This window comes from Dryobates pubescens, chromosome 16, assembly GCF_014839835.1.
Source record: "Dryobates pubescens isolate bDryPub1 chromosome 16, bDryPub1.pri, whole genome shotgun sequence".
NCBI classification, from domain to species: domain Eukaryota; kingdom Metazoa; phylum Chordata; class Aves; order Piciformes; family Picidae; genus Dryobates; species Dryobates pubescens.
This window is the reverse complement of record NC_071627.1, coordinates 18,654,017-18,679,188: the sequence shown is the minus strand read 5'-3', so window position 1 is coordinate 18,679,188 and position 25,172 is coordinate 18,654,017. Positions and strand designations below refer to the sequence as shown.

The window sequence follows — 25,172 nt, the reverse complement described above, 5'->3', positions numbered from 1 at the left end:
TATTGCCTTAAGTTCCTGCCCATTCTCTTCCCTTCCCAAAACCTCCACAAATATATGAAAAGGTGCTGACAGGTATCCAAAGCCTCTCAGCTTGTAAAGCTAATGAAAAGCATGCAACAAGAAACCAAAACAGTACAGCTGCTGCTCAAGCCATTTGGAGAAGGAAACCGACTTCATTTCAACCCCAATTTAAAAAATCTGATTTTAACAAATTCAGTGACTACATCATTAAATTGTTATGCAAAACCCAGGATGTCTTAAAGTTAATACAGAATCCATTGTTGTGCTCGAAAAAAAATGCAAATCTTCACATCAGCTTCAATTCCAAAACCACACAGCTTTGTAACATTCATGCTCACAAAGCTTATCCAAGGGGCAGACTTCAAAGACCTTTATTTCTTCCATCCAGCACTTGGGAACATATTTGTAACCCTAGTCAACAGTCATCAGACTGAATTAGATGCAGGGGAAGAAACAACTACGAGAACCCATTCAAAAAGTAGAATAGAATTGAATTAACCAGGTTGGAAAAGACCTTCAAGATCAAGTCCAACCTATCACCCAACACCATCTAATCAACTAAACCATGGCACCAAGTGCCTCATCCAGTCTCTTCCTAAACACCTCCAGAGATGATGACTCCACTACCTCCCTGGGCAGCCCATTCCAATGGCAAATCACTCTGTGAAGAACTTCTTCCTTACATCCAGCCTGAACCTCCTCTGGTGCAGCTTGAGACTGTGTCCTCTCGTTCTGGTACTGGTTGCCTGGGAGAAGAGAATAATCCCCACCTGGCTACAACCTCCCTTCAGGTAGCTGTAGACAGCAATACGGTCTCCTCTGAGCCTACTCCAGGCTAAGCAATCCCAGCTCCCTCAGCCTTTCCTCTAACAAATACAAGCATTAATAAAGCTAAAATTGTGAGCTGGCTGGCATACTATACATCATTCCCTTAATTCTGACCAGAACTTTCAGGAGCCTTAGACATATTGGTAGCACCATTACTGCCCCATGCACCTGACTCAGTGACTTTATTAACAGTACTGGCAGCACAACACTCTGGCAGGATATACAAGAAAATGGTAGAGCAAAGCACCCATGTGTTCATTTTGTTATGCAGATGACACAGTCCAGTGTAGCATGCTCCTGAGACACAGCAGATTGCACTGGACAAATACGTTTGTGTGCCACATACTTGAGAAAGTATTTCATCTTTACACAAAATGCTGTTAAGCCTCAAAGCCAACTTTCACTGGATAAAAATTAGCATTATCTTTTTCTCACTTATTTTCAGTGGAAATTAAAACCTGGATGAAGCGTAACGGGCCTGACTCTCAGCTTGGCTTCTGACTAAATGTCACTGAATGACACAGTGTCTCCTGATTTCCTCTTGCCCAGGCCTGCCTGCTGCTTTGTGATGCTCTCTGAGAGATTCTGCTTAATCATAGGACCCTGCATTGCACCTGAGAGAGATTCAAAGGACTAATTAGACATTTTTTCTCACAAACATGCTAAAGATTAAAGTCTTTAGTCTGTACTTTGGAGTTATTTGACAAGACAGCAAAATATATCTAGAAATTCAGAAAAGAGAGGAAATTATATCCTGTCCTTGAAAACTACTGATGTTATTTCTATTTTAAAAAAAATATTAAAAGCAAAGACAAATGCTGCATTTGAAAGTAAAGATGCAGGCAAACAGGAGATGGATATATTCTGGTAAACCTAACATACTGTAAACTCATTTATATCTGCCAGTAGAAGCTGCAAGTAAACAGAAAGCAGCTGAGTTTTGCAAACAGTACATGGCTGACTAAATCTGTCGATAATCTGATGAAAACCATAGATCTTAGTGAAAGGAATTAAGGAAGATTTTAGTTCCAAGCCTGTCTCAGGCTTAATTTTAGAACACACGTGGTGTGTGTGTATTCCAATATCCTTTCAGCAGAGCATATGGTATGGTGTAGCCAACCTTAGCACTGATTTTTTTTCCTCTTCCAAAGTTCAAAGGGTAAAGGAAGAGTACAGAAAGTCCAAAGGTAGAGAAGTCATCTCTGCCATTAATTATGCACAATTTAAATGTAGTATTGACTTCTTACTCTTTAACTCATTGATTAGAACTATTCCTGGGACTCCATTCAAAAAACCAAAAAGTAGCCTGTGGTCCCTTGCACACATCCACAAATCTGTTTCATCAGGTTTTTGTTTTGGTTGGTTTGGGGTTTTTTTAATAATGGTATGACAGTGTTCATCCATGAAGGAAAAAAAATACTTGTACAACACTTACATTGCCAAAAGCAGTACAAATTCACATTACTACTGTAATTTCAACTGTGTTTCCCACCTAAAGATCATTATAGACACCCCAGTCCTCCTTAAGTGATTGCAAGTCTGAGAGCATCATAGCGGCACAGTATGACAAACCAACCTAGAAAATACTTCAAAGATTCAAGTATGAGAACATGGATGAATCAGAGGCATAGAAAAAAGGCTGGAAACACCTAGCCTCTCATGCCTCTTGCATATTAACAAGAATCACAGCTACCAAAAGTGGTAAGAGAAATTTGAAACCAAGAGGTAAAACGTGCATGGGTTTCAGTGAAGAGAATGAGGCAAAGCTCCCTCCTGCACCACACATCTTTAAAGCACTTACCTACTAAAGCAGTCATGAAGCGATTCAGAGAGAGAGGTTCCAAGTACATTGGCCCTTCATATCCTGATTCCAATTCGCTCCTCACATAATCCCTGCAAAACATAAACCCACAAACTATTCAAGTCCATCTGATCATAAAAGAAGCAGTGTGTACATTCCACACATGCAAGTTCAGTCTGTGTCACAGACGACTACCTTCATTACAAAAAGCAGTATTGACACTATTGTTACAGCAGCCTCACGGATGCAAGGATCTAACCGAGGCATGACTTCAGCAAGAGAAGCATTACCTGTAATTAGACTCACTGGCATAGCTGTAAAAATCCTTTGGGACATACACGCTGTTCTTCAGAGCGTGGCCTGAAACCGCTTATTGACAAAGCCTTTTAAGCACCATTCCATTTTTAAGTGTCCTTATTAAGCATTCTTCTTTCTAATCATAATTTCTTCTCTCACCAGCTCCATGTGAAAACATAGAGTTTGCAAGCTGGACAGAGAGGTTTTCCAATTTAAAGCTCAAGAGCATTTTGCACCTAGCAATCTTTTTTTGCATTGAATTAAAAAATAGGTGTGAAGAAAAAGCGACAGTCATGAACCAGAGTCAGGGAAGAAAGTTGCTTCTTAATCCTTTTATTCAACACAATTTGAAAGTTTAGTTCTCTCCTGGGAATTTTGGGGGGACTAAATGTGTACCCTTGGATTGACAGATTACTGACAGTTACAGTGAGATAAGTCTTGAGGGTCTGACATTTGTAATTTCTCAGGAAAGGCTATCTGGGAGGGGTGGACTCAGGTAACCAAAGAAAAAGAAGTAAGAACCTTAAGAGACCAGGCATTTTTCTGCTGTTGGTGATCATCCTTCAGCTCTGCCCTCAAGCAGGCTAAGATATGTAACAGCAATAGAACTCAATTGTGGGAGCGTCACACTACGAGCAAGCATTCTGCGCTTCCAGGAAGCAATCCTGGAACGGCACTGCAGTAATTCTCCAGCGAGTCCTTAATCCCCTGCCATGAGACAGCAGGCAATACTCATGACCCTTTGCACCCAGACCTCCAGCCTTTTTCTGCCTTGCCCTAGCGACCCTTCCTTTTCCATTTCCAGGGTGGCTGCCACTCCACCCTTGTTAGGACACTCCCAACTCTGCCACAAGCGGCACAACTAAGCCTGTGCTGACAATGTCCAGTCATTCATGTCTAGCTGCATCACATGCCAGGAATGCTAGACAGACACACTTGATCTGACCTGGCATGGAGCTAGCAGAGTCTGTTTGCTCCAGGGGCATGGCACTTGCATTTATTACATATTTATTTGTATCAGTGAGGCCAGCCATGCTCACTGGGAATGGATGTGGTCCAATCAAGGCTAACAGTAGCAGAAACCACAACCAACACAAGAACTGCGTTTTATTTCAGTGCAGAAAAATACGTAACTGTGCTACTGGAAACATTCACTTCTCCACAGCAATGTGGAAATATACCTTCTAGTATTAGCTTGCTACCCTAATCTAAAGGTATGCACATTCCATTTTGGAAGGGGGTGAAGAAAAGTCTTTGGAATTTGAGATATAAATCTCAAAGTACTAAAACAAACACTTCAAAGTCTGTTCTTCACAGCTGACAACCCTGCCTACTCACTGCAGCATTTTAAGTGTCACAGTATATGGGAGGTATGTTGAAACAGGTTCTTCAGACTGCAACCGACAATTAAAAACACCTGAGGACTTGAAAAGGCACCTAAGACAACTGGTTCTAGATAGAACTTTCCCCCTTGCTATCAAGATACAGCTAAGCACAAGAGGTTTTTCCACCTTCCAACACCCACACGGATCTAATTTTTTGGGACAAAGTTGGGCATTTATTTATTTCACATGAACCTGCAGAAAGCACTTTCTGAAAGCATTAGCGACACAAACAGGATAATCCATTAGAAAACTGGACACACTAAAAGTAACACCAGTTGAAACATGCTGAAGAGTTCAACCTCAAGCCAGAGAGATGGTTAGAGGACTGGAATCCCTCTCTTACAAGGAGAGGCTGAGAGAACTGAAGCTTTTTGGCCTGGAAAAGAGAAGACTGAGAAGGGATCTTATAAATGTGTATTAATATCTAAAGGGTGGAGGGTCATGAGGATGGGGCTGGGCTCTCTTCAGTGGTTTCCAGCGAAAGGACAAGGGGCAGTGGGTACAAACTAGAATGCAGGAGGTTCCACTTGAGCTTGAGGAGAAACTTCTTTACTGTGAGGGTGACGGAGCACTGGAACAGGCTGTCCAGAGAGGCTGTGGAGTGTCCTTCTCTGGAGACTTTCAAAACCTGCTTGGACACATTCCTGTGGAACCTGATCTAGGCGTACCTGGGTTAGCAGGGGGGTTGGACTCAATCTCCAGAGGTCCATCCCAATCCCTACCATTCTGTGATTCTATGCTGAAGATGGCTTTTAGTATGAGCAATTTCATGTTCCACCCTCAATTTGTGATGAAAACACTGGCTGCTTTCTAGAGCACTTGACAGAAAGCAGTGAAAACATCAAGTTTCTTCTATCTGTTAGGAAATAGGTGACAAAATCCTCCAGGATACCAACTGCAGCAAGACGACCTCACACGATTTAGCTAAGACATGCCAACAAAGCTGCACTTACTGTTGCTTCTTCAGCACCAGAAACGTGCCTGGAGATGACCCAAATTCCTTCAAGCTACATTTCTTGCAGTTGTCTACCCAATTCAGTCGTGGGCACAGAGGTCTGTACTTGGTGTAATTCCTTAAGCAACTCTCATTAATTGAGTTTTAGGCCAAGCAGCTCGCAGAAACAATGTTTTAACATCTCCTAAATTTTTTAAATAGTATTTGTAGATGATGTCTGAATAAGGAAAGTCAAAGCAGTGATTCTCTTATTACCAGTACAAACACATAGATCTTTTGGCACAGACACCAATCAGAAGATGCCTCAAACAGCTGCAGTGCCTTACAAGATGCTGAGAAGAGCAAATGCCTGCACTCAATTTTGATCAATTAAAGCTGTATTAAGCAGCAGCTTTTTACATTTGAGAATTGTTCACTTTACTGCAGCAATGTAAGAAAACAAGAATGCTAAAATCATTATTTACTAGTTAATGAAGTGACTGAAACTACATTATTACTTTAGAAAGCTAGGATATAAGAATAAAGCTTAGATGAGATTGCCTGCTGCTGATTCTGCAGATGTATTCCTAGCCTCATTTGATTGAACTGCTGGACTGTTAACATGCACTCAGGGATGGCCATGACCAACAATGCTCTACAAAGGCAGAGATGCAGTGCTTTACACACAACCATTTTTTGTTACTCAAAGTGCAGAAAGGTCTTCTGTTATTAAGAATATGCTTTGTAATTGACTGACATTAGGCACAGTGGTTATCTGACCTAATTGACTCATACTGCTGACATTTACTTTGGCTGATTAATCTCTCCTGTCAACATCAAACATACTCCCACAGGTCCTAAATGTCTACAACCTTAAAACTAAGTGTATTTTAAGATTATCCATAAGGAACAGCTCAGTTTCTTGCTCCCTCCCCATCTTCTCATTCTAAGCTCTTCAAAGCTGAACACTTGAAATAATTATAACAAAACAAAACATGAAATACAATAATGCTGTGATTTTTGTTGTTGGTTTTGCATTAACAGTGTGTTTAATGGCATCATTTCTTTTCTGCACAACTGTATCATTTGTTTTTCCCAGTTTTATTGCTGAAAAGAGGGAAAAGAAATGTGATCCTTTTAAGCAAGGCATTTGTGCAGGTACATTTAAAGTAAAACCAGCATCCATTTTCCTTCTCAGGAGCAGCAGGATTTTGATTTTTAAAGCTGACTTGTCCTTTTACCATAAACAGATGGTATATTATCTCTACCCAAATTGCCATACAAATGTAGCATCTTTTTGGACTCTCCAAGTGTTCACAAACATTATCTAATCAATCTTTACACATTAAGGTAATTCTCAGTCTTGCAGATAAGGAAACAAACACTAAAGAAGTTAGGTGATTTATCAAGGTTACACAGACCTGGAAGTCTGAAGTCAGAGCTTAACTATAAAATTCACATATTCCCAGACTTGCAGCTGAACCACAAGCTATTTCTGGGATGGAAAAAAAGGACTGAAAGCTGAAGTCTTTCAACAGCTCAGAATTTCCAGGACACTGCAAAGTCACAAGTGCCAGCTGATTCTGGTCTTGTTCTATAATTTGCATTAACCAAACTGGCCTCAATATGAGACCTCTTCATCTGTCTTAAATAGCATCCCAACTGGTACTGCATGGAAGCAACTCACAGAAGTTTTCAGCTCTAAGCTGAATTGTTAACAAAACCCACTCAGAAACAGTTTGCACATGTGACTACTGCACGCCTGCTAAATAGAAACACCAGTTGGAATTGGATAGCTTTGGCAATAGAAAGAATAGCTCCACTAACATTTTACTTGTGTGCCACACTTTTACTATTTTTAATACTAGAACTAATGGGATTCAAAAATTCTTTTGAAAGGCTACTGCAAAGATGGCTGCTGCTGAGAGCCCCTTACATGGTGCTTCCTTCCAAACCAAGTCAGTCTTATATCTAGGGAATGGGTAAGCACACTCAAAGCTGTTAGCAACTACATTAGCTTTGCAAAATAGCTAGGGAATACTGCTAGACTATTTGAATCCTAGACATCTTTTAATTACATATATTTTTGGTGCCAGTTTATGCAAGATTTAATTAAAGTCTTTATTAAGTCATTCCATGAGTATCAAATAGAGAAAGCTCAGTACAAATACACCAAACAGTCCAAGCAATAGCTATCTAACATGTTTTAATGAAGCCTGAAAACTTTCAAATCTCACAAAGCAATAGAAGTCAATTAAGATTACACAGAAACACAAACAAGAAAGGTAGTAAAACCAAACACTGTGCTATACTTTAATGTAGCAATCAAAATCCACACCCTCTCCCTTCCTTTTAAGTAACAAAAAGATCCAGAATGGCATAAAGCAAATGTGCTCGACCCTGAATCTCATGGGTATTTGCTGGTAGTCTTTATCAATTAAGAACCTCTGCTGAAATAAAAATGTTCAGGTTGCTTTTTCTAATAAGAAAACCACCAGCCCCGTAAGAAACATCCACAAACTGGATCTATAAAAACCTCAGAACTCCCCTGAGGATGATAAAAATCCCTCTTTCCTTCCAACCCAGGCAATGAGAGGCCATAATTCCTCTCTTGCACTCTCATCCATTCAGGAAGTCATTAACTGCAACTCTGACAGCCACAACAGTGACATGTCAAGTCACCACAAAACCTTCATTAACACTCTCCTGAACTGCAACACACAGAGTAGAAGATAGCCCAGCACATGCTTTAAAACAACCATTCTGATGTAGAAATAACAAACCTATTACTTCACTGAAATCAATCAAAACCACATTTTTAAATGCTTCCCATCAGCAGGCACCAAAATAAATCAGGCTCAAGTCCATATTTGCAAAACTTCCCATGTGAAACCATTAATGTGATGGCACTCTCCTTGGTTCCAATTAAACTTCTTGTCAGCATGACAGTTTATGCTGGCTTTCAACAGATTTAGCTGAAGCCAAAAGAAGATGATTGACTCTGTCTTGTTCAACTCAAGAGCTCTTCAGCCTCTTGCTCTGCATTTCATTTTTTATATTTCATTTTGCTCTGCCTTTTTTGTTTTCACTGTAAAACACACTACATAAGCCAAGATGAATTTAAGAATAAACCCCACTATTGTTTTACTTTTATCATCTTCCATATCTCTATTTTCTCTCAGAGTCAGAAAACATCTGCTTTGCAGAATGCTCCAGTGCTGAAAGCATGTTAGCCAAACCATCGAGTAACTAAGATTACTCCATCAGAGGCCACATTTAGTTGTGTGGTAAGTGTTTTATCTCCTCAGGTTAATGGACATTACACTCTACAGAAGTGTAGGTCAAAATTCCTTTTAAATCAATGAACACACACCAAAACCACCTCACTGCATATTTAATTCTGTATTTTTTTTTCAAGACAAAAGAGCAGCAAGATCTACTTAGGTTCCTAGCATAGAAAAAAGGCCTCCACAAAACCAGACCTATCCCATTTACACAAGGTATTAACAAAACACCAGCAACTTTTCTAATCTCCAAACTGAAATTAACCCACTCATTCTTACCTGGAAATTTGGTGCCCAGCATAAAGCAGCAGCGCAGTTAAGAAGTACAGGTAAAGCCGAACCAGGTGCTGCCTTGGTAAAGTTAGGAGCACAACACTTAAGATGTAACCTGTAACAAAAAGCAGAGGTTGGAATTTCAAACAACATTACCTAATTCCAAGTATCTTAACATGTATTAACACTCAAGTTATTCAGATCTCTTTTAACCACCTGTGTTTTCATTTGGTCTTGAAACTCACGTACCTACCTACATTTTCCTCTCATCAAAACACAAAGCACACACAAAAATCTGCCACTTTTCCTTTTTTCCCCTCATGAACAGAAATAGCTGAAGCAGCTTCTCTAAGATTTCATCTAGATGTCAAGAAATGGACTTGATCCACAGTGTTTTAATGACTAAATTAACATAACCTACGTAACAAAGGGAAGACGGGCCTAGGTATCCCTTTATCCAAGTGAGAGCTCAGTGTTGCAGGGCTTTTTCCCTATCCATCTGAACCCAGTCAACTGATGCAAAAAAAATCCTTTTTTCTTCTTCAAGTAAAGGACACACAGGACACTGTTCCATGCTGATTAGCATCACACATTTTAATTCTTCCACCGCATCTTCATGGTTTAAAGACACCTTTTTGTATGCCCACCATTTGGGTTGGAAGCATGGAGACACACAGGCTGTTCTCCACACCAGCAATATTAAAGCACATTCAAGCTATTAGTGTTGCATAAATCAAGGACAAGATTTGGCATAGCCCAGGATTTATTGGTATTCATATCAGTAGTTTCTTTACTTCTTATTAGCATTTAGAATAGAATAGAATTAACCAGGTTGGAAAAGACCTTCGAGATCAAGTCCAACCTATCACCCAACACCATCTAATCAACTAAACCATGGCACCAAGTGCCTCATCCAGGCTCTTCTTAAACACCTCCAGTGATGGTGACTCCACTACCTCCCCGGGCAGCCCATTCCAATGGCAAATCACTCTTTCTGTGAAGAATTTCTTCCTAACATCCAGTCTAAACCTCCCCTGGCACAGCTTGAGACTGTGTCCTCTCGTTCTGGTGCTGGTTGCCTGGGAGAAGAGACTAACCCCCACTTGGCTACAACCTCCCTTCAGGTAGACAGCAATTAGGTCTCCTCTGAGCCTCTTCTCCAGGCTAAGCAACCCCAGCTCTCTCAGCCTTATCTCATAGGGCTTGTGCTCCAAACCCCTCACCAGCTTTGTTGGCCTTCTCTGGACACATTCCAGCAACTCAACATTTCTTCTAAACTGGGGGGCCCAGAACTGGACATAGTACTGAAGGTGTGGCTTGACCAGTGCTGAGTACAGGGTCAGAATGACTTCCCTGCTCCTGCTGGCCACACTCTTCCTGATACAGGCCAGGATGCCTTTGGCCTTCTTGCCCACCTGGTAGTAATCCTGTGGAAAAGGACCTGATGCAGATAAAGCTTTACTCTTCAAGACCATAGCCTGGCTGCTCCGCAGCCTCTCTAACAAGCAGAGCACTGATCCTTCTTTTCATACATGCTCTTACTTGGATCCTTAAACAAAGCCCCTACTTTGAAGACCCTTTCAGAACCGAGTGGTACATGTCCATTCTGTTCCCTTTCCCAGACAGACTGCAGGTCAAAAACCCAGCACATGGTGCCCTTACTTATCTTTATTTCTGAGCTCTCCATCACAATGCAGGGCACTCGTGCTCTTTCTGAAGGTCAGCTCAAGTGCCCAGCACTGAAATCCACTTAGGAAAAAAATCCCAGTAACTGCTAACAACTTCTCTGCAGCTAAAACCAAAATGCTATAGAAGAACTTATAGTGACACTTAGAGCTGTACCAGTCACATTGCACACAGTTTCATCAATCTATGCAGCAACACTAGGCACAGACTTTTTAAATGGAGTTAATTTATACATTATTTCAAGTTATTTTTTTAAAAGCTCAAAGTGACTCTAGATCAGGCACTCCTTAGTAATGGGGACAACCAGTTACTCTAAACCAGCTTGAGAACATGGTCCCATATTTGAAAAAGAGACAATTTCAGAGTCAGACATTGTTTATGCAGCAGTACTTTGAGGCTATTTGTGGTGGGTTGAAAGGAAAGTCCCAGCTTTCCCTCCCCCACTAAGAAGAAGTAAAGGGAAAAAAAACACACAATTAGCCCAGCCAATAAAAAGCGAAGGGGATGCTGTATTTACAAAGCAATGCTCAGCAGGGAATATATGTACACAAATATACAGAATTTACAATATTTACAGAAATATACAGCAAAGAAACAAAAAACAGAAACCAGACCCCTGAGAGAGGGGCCTTCCCCCTGTGCCCCCTTCACCCCCCTACCTCCCTTCTTCCCCAAAAAGGAGTAGAAAGAGCTGAGGGGTGTTAGCAGGAGCCGAGGCAGCCTGGGTACAGGGGGGTTAGTAGCTTATCAATACTTATCTGTTATTTTGGCCAGAAGCAGTCCAGCTAGAAGGGAGAGCGAAGGAAGGAAACTAAAACGAAAGTTCCAGCCACTCTGGGTCTTACGGTCTCACTCCCCCATAATTCACCAATGAAATTCATTTAGAATACAGAATATTTATAAACATTTAGCCAGAGTGCCCCCTCCTTAAAGGCACAGCCTCAAACAGTCACACTGTTTAACATTTGCCACCCTCGATAAGCCACCTCTGTAAAACTCTACCAACAGTTCAGTCTTCAAGAAGGTAACTTGCAACATGCTTCTAGGAAATTGCAGCAGAATCATAGGATGCCAAGCCAAGATCAATTTGGACGTCAGCAGCGATGCTAGAGAGACAAAGGCCATCTACTTATCTTTTTAAAAACACAGATCTAGAACATATACAAATATAAAATTTAACATTAAAGAGCATCTTTCAACTACTTTCATAAAGTAGATATGACAAGTTGCACACCTGTCTGAAGAGATGTCTTTTCGAAAGCTGAAATAACCGATAGTTTCTTTGATCGTACCAGTAACCACCACTGGTTCCTGTACAGTGTCCATTTGATTTATAAAAATGATCCAAGAGCTGGAACCCTGCTGCTGTGAGGACAGGCCAGGAGAGTGGGGGTTGTTCAGCCTAAAGAGCAGGCTCTGGGGAGACCTTACTGCAGCACCTCAATAAAGGGGGCTTATAAGAAAGAAAAGGAAAGACTTTGTAATGGGGGTAGTAGCAACAGTAGAAGGAGTGATGGTTTTAGAGTAAAAGAGAGGAGATTAAGGCTACATTATGAGGAAGAAATGTTTTTGGTTTGGGTGTTTTTTGTTTTGTTGTGTTTTTTTACAATGAAGATGGTAAAACACTGGTCCAGGTCACCCAGAAATGTGGCAGATGCCTCATCCCTGGAAGCACTCCAGGCGAGGCTGGACAGGGCTCTCAGTAACCTGATCCAGTTGAAGATGTCCCTGCACACTGCAGAAGGGTTGATCTACATGGCTGCTAAAGGTCCTTTTCAATGAAACCATTCAATGATTATGTGAGTCTATGACTTATTTTGAGCTTCTTAAAGGGTCCTGAAACATGGCACCACAACAGCTTCCTTCTGGCAACTGTTAACTTCTAGTTAACACAACACAGCAGAGAGTCTGCATTACCATTTTCCTTAGCAAACACCTGTATTTAACAGAACTCCTCTGTTCACCACCTTCCTTTTACCAAACATATAAATGGCAAGAGAGGGAAACCCTTCAGCACAACCTCCTTGAGGACATTTAACGAGTTTGCACCACATTACAGCATCATGAGCCAGTTCCAGCAGCTCCCACACCATTTCCAGACATTCTTAAAACCTCATCTCTGCTGTACTCTCTACGTTTTCTTAACTGCTTAGTTAGAAACAATTCTCTCATCAGGCCAACTCACATGGCACAACCACATATTGGGGTGATCTCTCTGAACCTTTCTCACTATAGCCCATGACTCACCTTCAGGTGGAGAACTAAATGGAGTTTGTTATGCAGTCTTTTATTCCTCTGTTGCTCTATAAATAGCCTAAGAATACCTGTTTACTGTATCTGCACTTAATCTCTGCCACATTTATCTTCTTTTATCATGTTAAAGTCTGATCCTTGGCCATGTGATGATGTATTTGTGTGGTGCTGGGACAATTTCTGCAATGGAAGACGTTTTTGAGGGCAGTAACTGCACTGCAACACAGCCATGTTAGGTAGCACTATTTAAGAAGCCACAGAAGGTCATTCTTCTGTACACCATCACAACTTCAACCAAAACATAGCAGGGAACACTGAAGGAGTGAAAAAAAAGAATCCAAAAATAAATCAAAGGATGAGAAGATTACTATCACACATATGCCTTTTAAACAGAGGGATTCCAAACAGCACAGATGCTTACAACACTGCACCAGGAAGCAGCATGAGAGAGCCAAGGTTACTGCAGAAGCTTGAGCAATGAACTCCACTGCTCATGAGTTTGGGCTGGAATTCAAATGTTCACTCTGAAGCAGCCATTTGCTCCAATTGTTAGATTTTGAAGAGAGGGAGAATGAGAGACATTTAAAGTAGTCTTATTTACAATTCCCTCTTGTGCCTTGATAAGAGAGAGATTTCAACACACTTCATACTGCAATATGTACATTTTTGCTGCAGAAGCCTTATTCCCAAAGTGGTACCAACCTCATTTTTATTGGCCATGCTTCTGCCAAGGCATGTTTAAAAAAAAAAAAAAGGGGCAAATAATTCATTACCAAACTGCCTCATTGCAGAAGAAAGGACAGAGAAAGCCAAATTCAGACATACCAGCAGCAAAACTCTATTCCCTTTTGTTCTCACTCAAATTATACAATTAGTGTAGAGCATAAGCAAGATTGTACTTCTAAACAAAGAACCAGGAAATTAAATTTTTCACAGCAGCTTTCTCATCTAAATCATTACATTCTGTTGCCATTTGCACCTCCTCTGTTGGAGGAACACATGTTGTTGAGAATCTATATCCCTTTGGAGAGATTCTCCACACACAAGGATTTACAGTTTGAGAAACGGTTGTCTTACTGGGTAACCTTCAGACATGGGTTAACAGTAACTAATGCCTGCTTCCCATCCAAAGCTTTCTCAGCTCTAGGTCTGCAATGAGCACTCCCTTCCCTGGATTTAGGCCATGCATGCTACTGACACTCTTGGAGCTTGGTGTATTGTGCCTTTGAACCCACTGAATACAGTTCTGCTTAAGTGCAAGCAGCAGGGTCAGTGAAGCCCAAATTCCTGCCCTGGTAAAGAAACCATTCTAACACAGGTTAAAAAAAGACACAGGCAAGACAGAATAAACTCTCTCCTGAATACAACAGTAGTGCCCTGGTGCTAGTCTGCCAAGAAACTGAAGCGCATCCATAGGCTTCCAGCTATAAGGCTTGCTATCGAAGACCTATTATGTCAGCCTTACAAATACATAGACCCACCACTGACGCAGGAGCATAAAGAGGCAGAGAACTTCTACTGCCTCTCCTGCAAGACAGCACAGGTTCAGGCCCCGCTGGAGAAAACAAACAATAATTAGCAGAAAAGCTAAGTTATACATTGCTAGACAAGAACACATGTATTAACTAGCTCAGGACTTCATTTACAATTTGTTGATTCAGCTAGATGAAAACCTCTGACTGTGCAACACTCATTGCTAGGGTAAGCAGCAGCTCACTGATTGCCTTTCAGCAATCTCTGAATATTGTCTCCCACCATGAGGATTCCCAGCTTCTCTCACTCCACATTACCTCTTTCCTGACTCAAGCAGCTGAGTTTTATTGACATGCTGCATACAACGGAGGATTCTAGAGCATGGCCAAAGTTGCAACTCATCTTCTTTTATGAAACATTTTAGTGATCATTTGCATGATTGCAGACCCCTTGTGTCCACTTCACATTATTACTCGAAGTTTCCTGCAGGTGTAATCTAAAAATGAGTACTTTGCACATGAAAGAGTTCGTAACAGTTCTTAATAAAACCACACCATCCCTTGAAGAGCCAGAAAGTAACAGCACAACTGCTTGGGTGCCACCAGGAAATTAATTTGAAGGCCCCTAAATTCCCACTCATCCATATCCTAGGAGGCTAAAGGGTCCATCTTACAATGGATTGCAATGCAACTTGCTGTGAAGCAGCAAGTCATGAGCCACAGAACACCACCAAAACTCCTGCTCCTCCTGACTCAGTGCAGGATCAGTGCACTGTTCAGTTCGTTCATTTCAGCCTAACTCTTGAGTGCCCTCATTTCAGTTTAATCAGACAGCTTTCTGGACATGAGATTAACGTACCAGTAACACAGGACAAACTGTATTTGATGAGGCAAAAGTATTACAACAACAATTGGTACCTTTATTTCAGAGTGTCTAACTCTCAGGATAACCAGTCACCACACCAACTGTGCATCAGTTTACACATAGATTCAATAAACTGCCTATGTCTAAATCATTGTCTCAAGAGTAGATGACTTTTAACTGATATCCATTAGAGCTCAGAGAGTTAAAGACATGATGCATAAATTACCAGGAAGATTCTGTGACATCTTCACTGGAGGCTAGCTCAAATCCAGAAGAAACCCTAACAGTCACTTATTTTTAAGTCATGCAAAAGGAGAGACAAAAAGCTCTTGTACATCCTCACTCATATTATGCATCTTGGGAAAGGTAACTCAGCCAAACTAAATCCTCTGAATTCACTGGGATGGCTACACTGTCCTCCTGAGAGTGAGACCAGTTCTTCATCTACTCTCCTAAAAAAAGCAACGTCACACAGAACCTCTGCCATGCAGAAGGACCTCTCCTGCAGCAAGTGTGGCTCCAGCACAGGGCTCATAAAAAACTTGCTCCACTGAAATCAGCTAGAAGTCAAACCAGAGAACACTTAATGCCAAAATCCTTTCATCCAGCCTGTCTGACCATGGCTAACTGAATATCTATTCAAGGCAGCACAAAAATAGTGTACTTCAAGATATATTGCAGCTTTAGAGAGTGATGTTTTCGCATAGCAGTGCCAAGGCACACCTCTTCCTCACCCTCCCACTCAGATAGAGCTGCCCAAACAACTGGTATTCCTTCCAAGAAGTTCTGCACTTCGAATGTGGCAAACACTCTGCCCTTTAGAAAGCGTTGAAAAATCAGTTCTAAACTGAGAAAGCACACATCTAAACATACCTGCAGCACAAGGAAATTAGTATTTACCCAGTCATGGCACAGTGCAACTATGAAGAGAGATCAGAAATCCTGTTATCAACATCTGCACATCACAGTAAAAACAATGCCAACACACCAATTCACTCCTTACTGGGGTGCTGCCATCACTTTCAACAGCTGTTCCTCAAATTTTCAAACATTTAACAGACCAGGCACTAAGTATGAATAATCCAAGGACTGAATTCCTTGCAGATATTTGCTGTGCTGTCTGAGCAAACAGAATACTTTTGATTCTCATCCTGCCATATGACTCCGAGGCCGTTTCTATAACACAGCATACCTAATGATCAGAATTCTGGGACTAATTACAACCATGCAGAACCTGAGTACTGGGAAAGGACACAGAAGTGAAACCTTAGAAATGCACACAGTCACAATGTATTCTAAATTATGAACACGAATTACCATGCTGTCATTAAGACATCAGCTGAAGCTCAACATTTTAGGTGCCTTCCAAGCAAGTTGCCTTCTTTTTGTTGAATAGAAAAAGTGATGTAGGTTGCCAAAAAAAGTGAAACCAGCTTTATACAGAATAGTTCCCACCACATGCTGAGAAAGCTGCTTAGGAAAAGCTGACACTAAGGAAACAGTTTAGGAATTGTCAGCCTCTAGAGCTGGAAAGAGAATAAAGGGAGTGCTGTATTTTGAGTATACTCTCTACCTTCTTCCAGTCTACCAACCACATCTACCAACCACAGCATGCACTGCATTTTGTTGGAGAAGAAAATGTGAAGACATGGCAAGTAATTTTAAGAAATAAAGACATAAGTCCATGTCATAAAATTGCATTTGGTTAAAAATAGCTACATTTTAAAATAGTAACACTCAGAAAATAGTTCTGCTAACCATTTATCTAAATGCTGCTGGCAGGAGAGAGATAGAAGACACGGGATAGCAAACCCAGCGATGCCGAATCTGAGCAGCACTTCATCTTTGTATGCATTAACTTAAATTACACATTTAGTCATGTAGCCTCTTGAATTGATTGCTTCTTTCTTCTCACGCTGAAGCCTCGCATAGCACTTCTTGTTGTGCATCAGAGTAACGTTCCTCCCCTCTTAAGAAGAAAGGCATCAGAAAAAAGCAATCCCAATAAAACATCTAATTAACGCACAAGAGCTTAAAGGAAAGTGGCCAGACCTAAGTAGCGAGCAATCAGCACACACAATGGCAGTAGCTTTGAAGGTTTCTCCTTCCTCAAGCCTCTTTCATAAAAGCAGCATTAATCCCAAGTAGTTCACACCTAGAAAGTGATTGTGACCAAGCGATTAGGTTAGGAACGGTGCAGTTCAAGGAACAGTTGTGAAAGATGACACTCCTTACACCTGTTCCAAGTACTTAAACAGAGTCCTTATGTTTTTCCCAATGCCTTTTTTTTTTTTTGAGAGGACACAGTTTAAGAGAGGAAATTTGGTTTATTTTTATTCTTAGGTAACAACACAGCATATAGTTAGTGCATTTTTTTGCCTACAGTGTGACAGTGACTTAAATTCCCAGTCTGACTGATTACAGGCTAAGCTCATGACTCTGTTCTTCCCATCTAGCTCAGCTTACTTACCAGTTAGCACAAGTAGCATTGCTTTACCCTTCATAGGAGGAAATTACAGGGTTTCGACTCTTTTCTTCCTCCTTCATCACAAGAACGAAAAAAAGTGACTATGCTCTCAGAGCTACTCTGCAGAGCAGAAAGCACTTCAGTCTGGCAGTAGCAGCGTGTGCTACACTACCCTGCACAGTGGTTGGAGAAGAAAGCCATTTTAGGCAGCAGAGATCTCTCCAGAAGTAGAGGCTACTTCGAATTTACACAGGATTATTTTAATGAAATCAAAACGAAACCAGGTTATACCTGTAGCAGCTGTTACTACTGTAGGCCATTCACAGGCCTTGTACACCTGCCAAAACAGTACCCACAGTGCCAATCAACAGATAAAGTTAATAAATAAAATTACTTGCCATTTTTCTGATATGAAATTAATCTGTTTACTTACATTGACCAATTCTAACCAGACGTTTATCTGTGCTGTTTACATTGCTTTATGCATATTTTGTTACCTTTCATGCAGTGGAACCTGTGGTTTAGTGGTTATCAGGACTGAGTATTTTCTTGCACTGAAGCAGATAAGGGCCATTTCATGTAAAGATATGAAAGGGGAGAGTTGTGTTGAAGGGCAAATTGCATCCTAGAGAGTTTTATTATATTCTCATAGAACTGGAATGTGAACCACACTATAACATCATCACTTGATCACAAACAATTGGCTTTTCACACTTTAAGTCAAACAGATGGAAGAAAATGAGTGTATTTAAAAAGGAAAGATACTCCTGGAAGTCCTCAGTTTCTGAGCAAATTTCCAGCTGTGGATCCTTAGCTTGGGAAAATGTTCTCAATAGCTCAACTGGTAGAATTTATTGATTTTTACAGCTCTCTAATCAGATCCTTAAGTATCTGCCTAAGACAAATGCACCCAATTTCCTAAGCTGCTAGAAGCACTTCTGTAACATGGTATCTTAGAATCATAGAATCAATAAGGTTGGAAAAGACCTCAAAGATCATCAAGTCCAATCTTACCCTGCCTCTGTAAGAAATCCAACAATTGTTTGATATTGCAAAGCTGCCACAACATTTGCTGGCACTGTGTTTCCCAACTGCAAATATAAACAGGATTTTCCTCCCCCAAATAAAACAAATCCTAAAGACTAGCATGTTGAAACACAGCAATGGTAAATTGTTATTTAAATTACACACTGGCAGTTAGCCAGCATAGCTTCAAAGAAGCTTAATTTCCAAAACTGGTGGAAAAGTACATAAGTTTCCCTTATAAATCAAATTAATATATTTTGATATGTCATGTTAACTAAGGTTATACAATAAATTGATGCAATTAAATCTATATAAAATCTCATGTAGACATGCAAATTAATTTAGCCCAGCCTCACACTTGACACAGCTTAAAAAAAAAACAACCCTAAACAACAACAAAGAAATTTACATAAATCGCCTTTATTTGAAAATTACTAGCAAAGTTTTGTCACTGGAAACTGCCTGGAAAACTTTTAAAGCAAGCAATTTGTTTGATGATTTCTAAACTTTTCTTGATCAGCAGCTACCAGCTGGAGCAGTAAAGGTACAGACACTCTGCACTGTAAAAGCAAAAAGTGAAAGAACTGCTGAGTGATTGTGCAACAGCACAAAAGCATCACTTGTATGGAGAGTGCAAAGTCAGAATCCACTGATTTAGTACTAAACTAGAATGCAAGTGAGAAACACTTTGGTAACAACACCTACTGTAGTGCTTTTATTGGTGCATCTCAACATACATAAGCAAGGACAAGGTTAATAAGTTACTATAAAGTGGGGCTGTATCACAGCTGGAAATTACCCACATCTCAATAGCCCATGGTATTAGAAACTGAGCTGATAAACTTGTGTGCATACTTGTGTGCATGAGAGACAGCTGTAGTTACATGCCACCCTGGTACTGTGTCAAAGTCACCAGCAACAAGCTTTCTCCTACAAACACCTGAAAAGGGCACAGAACTGTAAACCCACTTAAAAGTACATTGCTATTCCAGCATGAGTATAGTGGAGTTGTAACAAAGAAAGCCACAGGTGGTTTTAAAGGCAGTGAGTAACTTCCAGACAACAAACATTTAATAGATTAAAAATGTCATATGCCAACACTTTCTTTTTTTTGTAGTCAGGATTAAAAACCTGGACATGCTATGTTGAAAAACCACAGATCTCTAACAACTTAACTAAAGGAAGTTTCCTTTAGCTGACTGCAGTACATCTTTATCTGCCAAAGCCATCTACAAGGAAGAAACATTGCAGAGTGGGAAAATTATATGCTAGTTACTTCTCTTCAAGCTAGGCAGTACTCATTGACTAGCACCCTCAACAACCTAGATCCAATCCCTAATTAACCCTGTGTGCAGTCACCAGTTGAATCACATAACCACCTGGAGAGCAGGTCCCAGAACATCAATTCTTTCATCTCCAAAACACAGACGCCTAGCATTACTGAGCCAGACCTGCAGGCCAAAGTTCAAATCTCAGCTCCCTGAGCCGTGTTTGTAATTTTGTCCATGTATCTAAAACACAAGGACTTGTCACCTCATAGCGTACATACAGTTCACATGTTTGTAAACTGAAAAGCCATAGCCATACAGCTGTAAGAGGTAACCTTCTGGTGCTATTGTGACAGCCCAAACTCGGCAACATTTTCAGTAGTCTCTTGTTTAATGTCAACGACATAAGTTACAATACTTCTTGTCTGCACAGCATTTCACAGCAGCTTTCTCACCAGCCACAGGCCAAAGTCACTGTGCTATTCTTTCAGGCCACCAGCATGTTTCCAGACAGCAGTTTGACTTTCTTTACAATTCAAGACTAAATAATGAAAGTTCATTAGAATTCCCTAGACATGATTTCTTTACTGTTAATATAAACAGTCCCTGAAGTAGAAGTGTAATGAATATATTATCACGACATTTCCAGTAATCAATATGTTATCATGCTGTTACCAAATTCCTTTAGCAAGCAAAATGGTGCTTACTCAGTGTTTTCTCTTGAATACATGCACACTTACCCACATAATGCATATTAAGGGCCAAGTATTTGTACTGGAAGAGAGGGTTGTTGTGCAGGCTACTTCTTTGGATCTGCTGGAAGAATGAGCTGACATCCCATCTGTACAAGACATCCAACAGCATGATGCTTGGGACCCTTAGGGCCACGTTTAATACTGCCTCCAACTTCTCCTTTGCAGCCATTCTCTTCCCTTTCTGTGAAGTGGCAGCAGACTGTAAATAGCACAAGACAGAGAAGAGTAATCAGATCAATCGCACTGTACAGCTATTAGGCTTTGTGATCATATGAATGGGGCTTCCCGTGTGGCCACAAACGACTGAATGAATCAATGGAGTTAAATCCAGACAGGACAGCTTCTGGTTTTTCGCTATGTAAAGGTCAATTTGGTAGTAATTTTTCCACAGTGATAGTGTAACATGGGGAAGGCAGGGAGCAAGACATTAATGACATAAAAGCAGTTAAAGGGTGTGCACTGACTGAACAGACCTTCATTCTTATTTGCACTACTGTAGTATCCAAGACCCCAATGTAACAGGTACTACACCAACACTAAGACAATAAGCTTTAGAAAGCAAACATCAACAAAATTTAGAAACAGTGTTGAGTGGAGGCAGTCTCTTATCTTTCTCAAATGAAATAACCACCAACTAAAACACTTCTTAAAAAACAAATGTAGATTGTCTTCCTTAATGCCAATTGAAATATTTTAATAGCCAAGATTAAAAAAAAAATAAATAAATTGTGGCATTCATTAACATCTACAAATGTATGTATTTATGGAGTTTGAGGGCTGTGGGGTTTAGATAAGGACCAATAATCCAACTGTTCTGCTCAGTCGTGCAATTCACCACAAGAAATCATACAAACAAAAGACCCTATCCTTAGTCCTGAGCAGTAGAAGGTAATTTAATTTTGGAGCTTATGATCAGAGATGGATGATGCAAGACAACGAAGGGTGCTTTTTATTTTTCCTTAATTGCTGATCCACAACAGCTTCTCAAGAGACACAGTCACCAACAGGACAATTTTAAAGGGCAAAAGGATCAGTTTCCACATTCTGTCTGAGCGCTGCCTTCAGCTGAGACTGACAGTTGATCCTAAATGAAAAGTGCTGGGTTTATCACTGCCACCTGGCCACCCCGGGAACAGCATCCACCCCAGGCTGTATCTGTGAGCTGCCACTTTCATACACTGGATAAGAGAAGTACAGCTGAAATATTCAAGGCCAAAGCAGGGATGACCCAGCACATTTTTATGCATGAATAGCCATTCAAACAAGTAAAAACAATCATCTGCAGTGCAATTGGCTTTCAGATGAGGTCAGATTTAAGAAAAGGCTCCCAATCCCAATTACTAGGGGGACAACTAGAAAGAACTGCATCTTGACCAAAGGAAACAGAAAAGTCTGCCCTTGTAAGTGTACATTTTAAATACAGTTTTACAGGACTTTACTCATATTGTCCTTGGGTAAGTTTTAAAAGTTCTTGCAGTTGTACAAGTTTTATACTATGAATCCAATATGGAAGTACAGCATGAAATGAAACCATGCTCATATATGGAAACAACAACAAAAGGAATCTTCCTTCTTTTATGGGAACACACTCCTCACCCTTTATTCGTTTTGCCACGGCCAAGATGCTACAATAAACTGTCCATGTGTGCACCTAAAGCTATCCTGACCCTTGCCAAGGCATGACGACAGAAAATTCATTCAGATCAAGTCAGGGCAGATCAAAACTGACACTGGCTCAGGAAACCACAGGTTACAAGGCAGCTGCTTGCCCCATCATCTAGTCCCCAGTCTTAACTTCTCAAGTTACATAAATGCAGGGACTTTTTACAGCACTCTCGCAAGAGATCTGCAAACCCCATAGACAGCACATCCTTCCCCTGGTGCAGGAAGTGCCTCCCCCTGTATCGGGCATCCCACACAACACAAGCATTTCTCAATGCATCCCGACACAAATTAAAAGGTCAGCCAGAAGACTACAAATACTTAGAAAGAACAACCAAAACCACTGCCCAAGCACCTACTACAGCATATCAGCATTCAACACTTAGCATGAGTGAAAGATGAAGTTTAAATGGATGGTGTCATACAAGAAGTCGGGAGCTACACAGATTGTACACAGAGCTTCACCAGGCTGCCCACTGACATACAAGCCCATGCTGAGCACACAGCTGACACAAATCCTGGCAAATTATTTTAAATGTCCTGGTATTTTTAAAAAAATATCTCTGGGTTTGACAAGCTGGTAAAATTAATTAAAACTTTGAAATGAAGCTGCCTGCTCTTTGGTTTTGGTTGGGTGGATGGGGTTTTTTTTTTGGGGGGGGGGGGGGTTAGGTTACTTTTCTAGATAGGTCAGGGCTTGGAGGTGGGCAGGAACTGGCCTAAAGGTGTTTGCTGTCAAAAGAACAGTGACAACCACCACCTGATTTCAAATGGCATTCTCGTAACTGCCAAACCTTTTCAAGTCACCACCACCACCCAAGCATATAGGACAAGAAGGAAATTTTCACTTAAGTTCTCACTTTCCTTAATTACTCCCAATACAGATTTTCATTAACTTCTCCCTTCAGCACATGGAAATTAAGCTGAAGATTTGTTCTCCCCAAATTGACGCACACATCCTGGAGAACGTAAGAGAACCGAAACGTGCAGCATTTATGTTATCAATCTAAATTTTGAGTCCAGCTAAAGCGGAAGCAAAACCAACTTTGCAAGCCACATTGTGTCACAACGGATACCAGAAGCAGCCACTGCACCTCTGCAGCATGTTGTCACTGACAGACAAAGCACCCAGTACTAACAAGAAACCCTTAAAAATGAACTCAACTAGAAACGCGGATGTGTTAAATAAAGCCTCGGTTGTAATTGCTGCCAAGTTCTAACAGAACGTAATACAGGCGAGCAACAAAGTCATTGCTCTAAGCTCATTATATTGTAAAGAGCTCCCACAATACATTGTTCTGATTGGTGTAAAAACAAACAAAACCCCCCAAAAACCCCACCACAATGTTAAACCTCTAAAACCTTTGGATAAATTATGAGAAGAGTTGCTGGATGCTCAAACATCGTTAAAAAAAAACAAAAACAAATAAAATAGGTCATGGTCACGTATAGCCAAAAAACAGAGTTAAGAACAGGACTGGGAAGCCACTAGTTTGTGTTTCACATTTTTTTTTTCTCCCCATGATTTCAAACATCTCCCTGATCCTAATCAGGGTAAGAAAAAGAACGGTATCAGGAAGAACTTCAGACTTTACATAAGTGAGCGCAAGCACAGTTGTCCCAGTTCACTGAAACTACCTTACAAAAATTTCCCATCCTAATTGATCAATGTTTATTGAAACACTTTTGTCTTCCAATACTAGAGTACTTTTCAAAAAACCCCTCCCTCATCCCACATAACCATTTTGCCAAAAGCATATTCCTCTTTAGCTTCATAGAAAACAGATGAATTAGCAAAACACCATAGGGAAAAAAAATAAACCAAAACCCCCCAAAATACTCTCACAAGCCTGTTCTAGCTCATTCCATTAGCAGAACAGATCAGCAGTAAACTCAAAGAACTGCAACCAAACCTTGAAAGATGAGACACATTTTACCTTTAATAGAATTTTCTTTCTGAGGGTCTGTTATCACATAAAATGTTACCATTTCAGCTGAGGTTGTGAATTATGCCACTTAAAGGAGTTCAACTGTTGTATCTGCACCAACCTAAAGACAAATCTATCACATCACGGGCAGAAAACACTCACTAGCAAAGCAATACAAGAGGCCACACAAAATCTGTGCCCATTTATCCAAGCAGGTGAAAAATCACATTAACAGAATAGAGTTTTTAAATGTAAAAGGACATTTACTTAACAGTCACAAAAAATATGCTGGAATATCTGCAAATCTGAGAGTTATTCTAACACTTTCTGTGGTGATTTTTGGTGGCAGCAGATATAGTAATTCCAGTCAGGATCAGAACTTCAAAACCAGACTTTATCCTGCAGCATTCAGCCTAGCATCTGTGAGCAAGATGCTCATTCTCCTACAGGATTACAACCTAAAACACTTGGAGAGATTAATGACTAGAAAACAAAGGAGATAGTTTTCATGGATGTGAGGAACAGAAATCAAATTTTAGTTTCTTTGGACACTTCCGTTAACTAGCAGTCTTTGATCTGCTGTCCAGCTTCCACTTCCAATTATTTGTCAGTGCTACATTTTGAAGCCAAAAGCATCACCAGGAAAAGCTTCCTGAAGATGGAAAAAAGAAAAAACACAAATGCAAGCCAAAATACACATCTTACCTGCAACTACAGAAAAGCTCAATGTCACAGTTCAAAACCTAAAATTAGACCCTTCAGTCGGGCTGCATTTAGACACTCCCCAAAACCCCTTCTTCTGTATGCCTGTCCTGTTCTTGGGAGCAAGCAGAAAGGAATCTGAAGTACAAAAGAAATCCATTTTTCAGAGACTTAGATCTCTCTATCACCAGTTTGTGAGGGAGAAAACAAAGGAAAGAACAGGAGAACAGGACCAAAAGGCTTATCAGAAATATATTCCCTTTGT

The 25,172-nt window shown here is 40.5% G+C and overlaps 1 protein-coding gene across 4 annotated transcripts in view; it reads right to left on the bottom strand.

Moving 5' to 3' along the window:
- Window positions 1-25,172, bottom strand: part of RNF145 (ring finger protein 145) — a 45,441-nt gene that overhangs the window by 15,613 nt on the left and 4,656 nt on the right. For all 4 annotated transcript variants that reach the window (XM_054168356.1, XM_054168354.1, XM_054168355.1 and 1 more), the window contains exons 2-4: window positions 20,601-20,814; window positions 8,830-8,938; window positions 2,651-2,742 (exon numbers count right to left, since the gene is read on the bottom strand). In XM_054168356.1, the coding sequence (XP_054024331.1) occupies window positions 2,651-2,742; window positions 8,830-8,938; window positions 20,601-20,784 (385 nt within the window). In that variant the 5' untranslated portion in view covers window positions 20,785-20,814. The remainder of the gene's footprint in view (window positions 1-2,650; window positions 2,743-8,829; window positions 8,939-20,600; window positions 20,815-25,172) is intronic.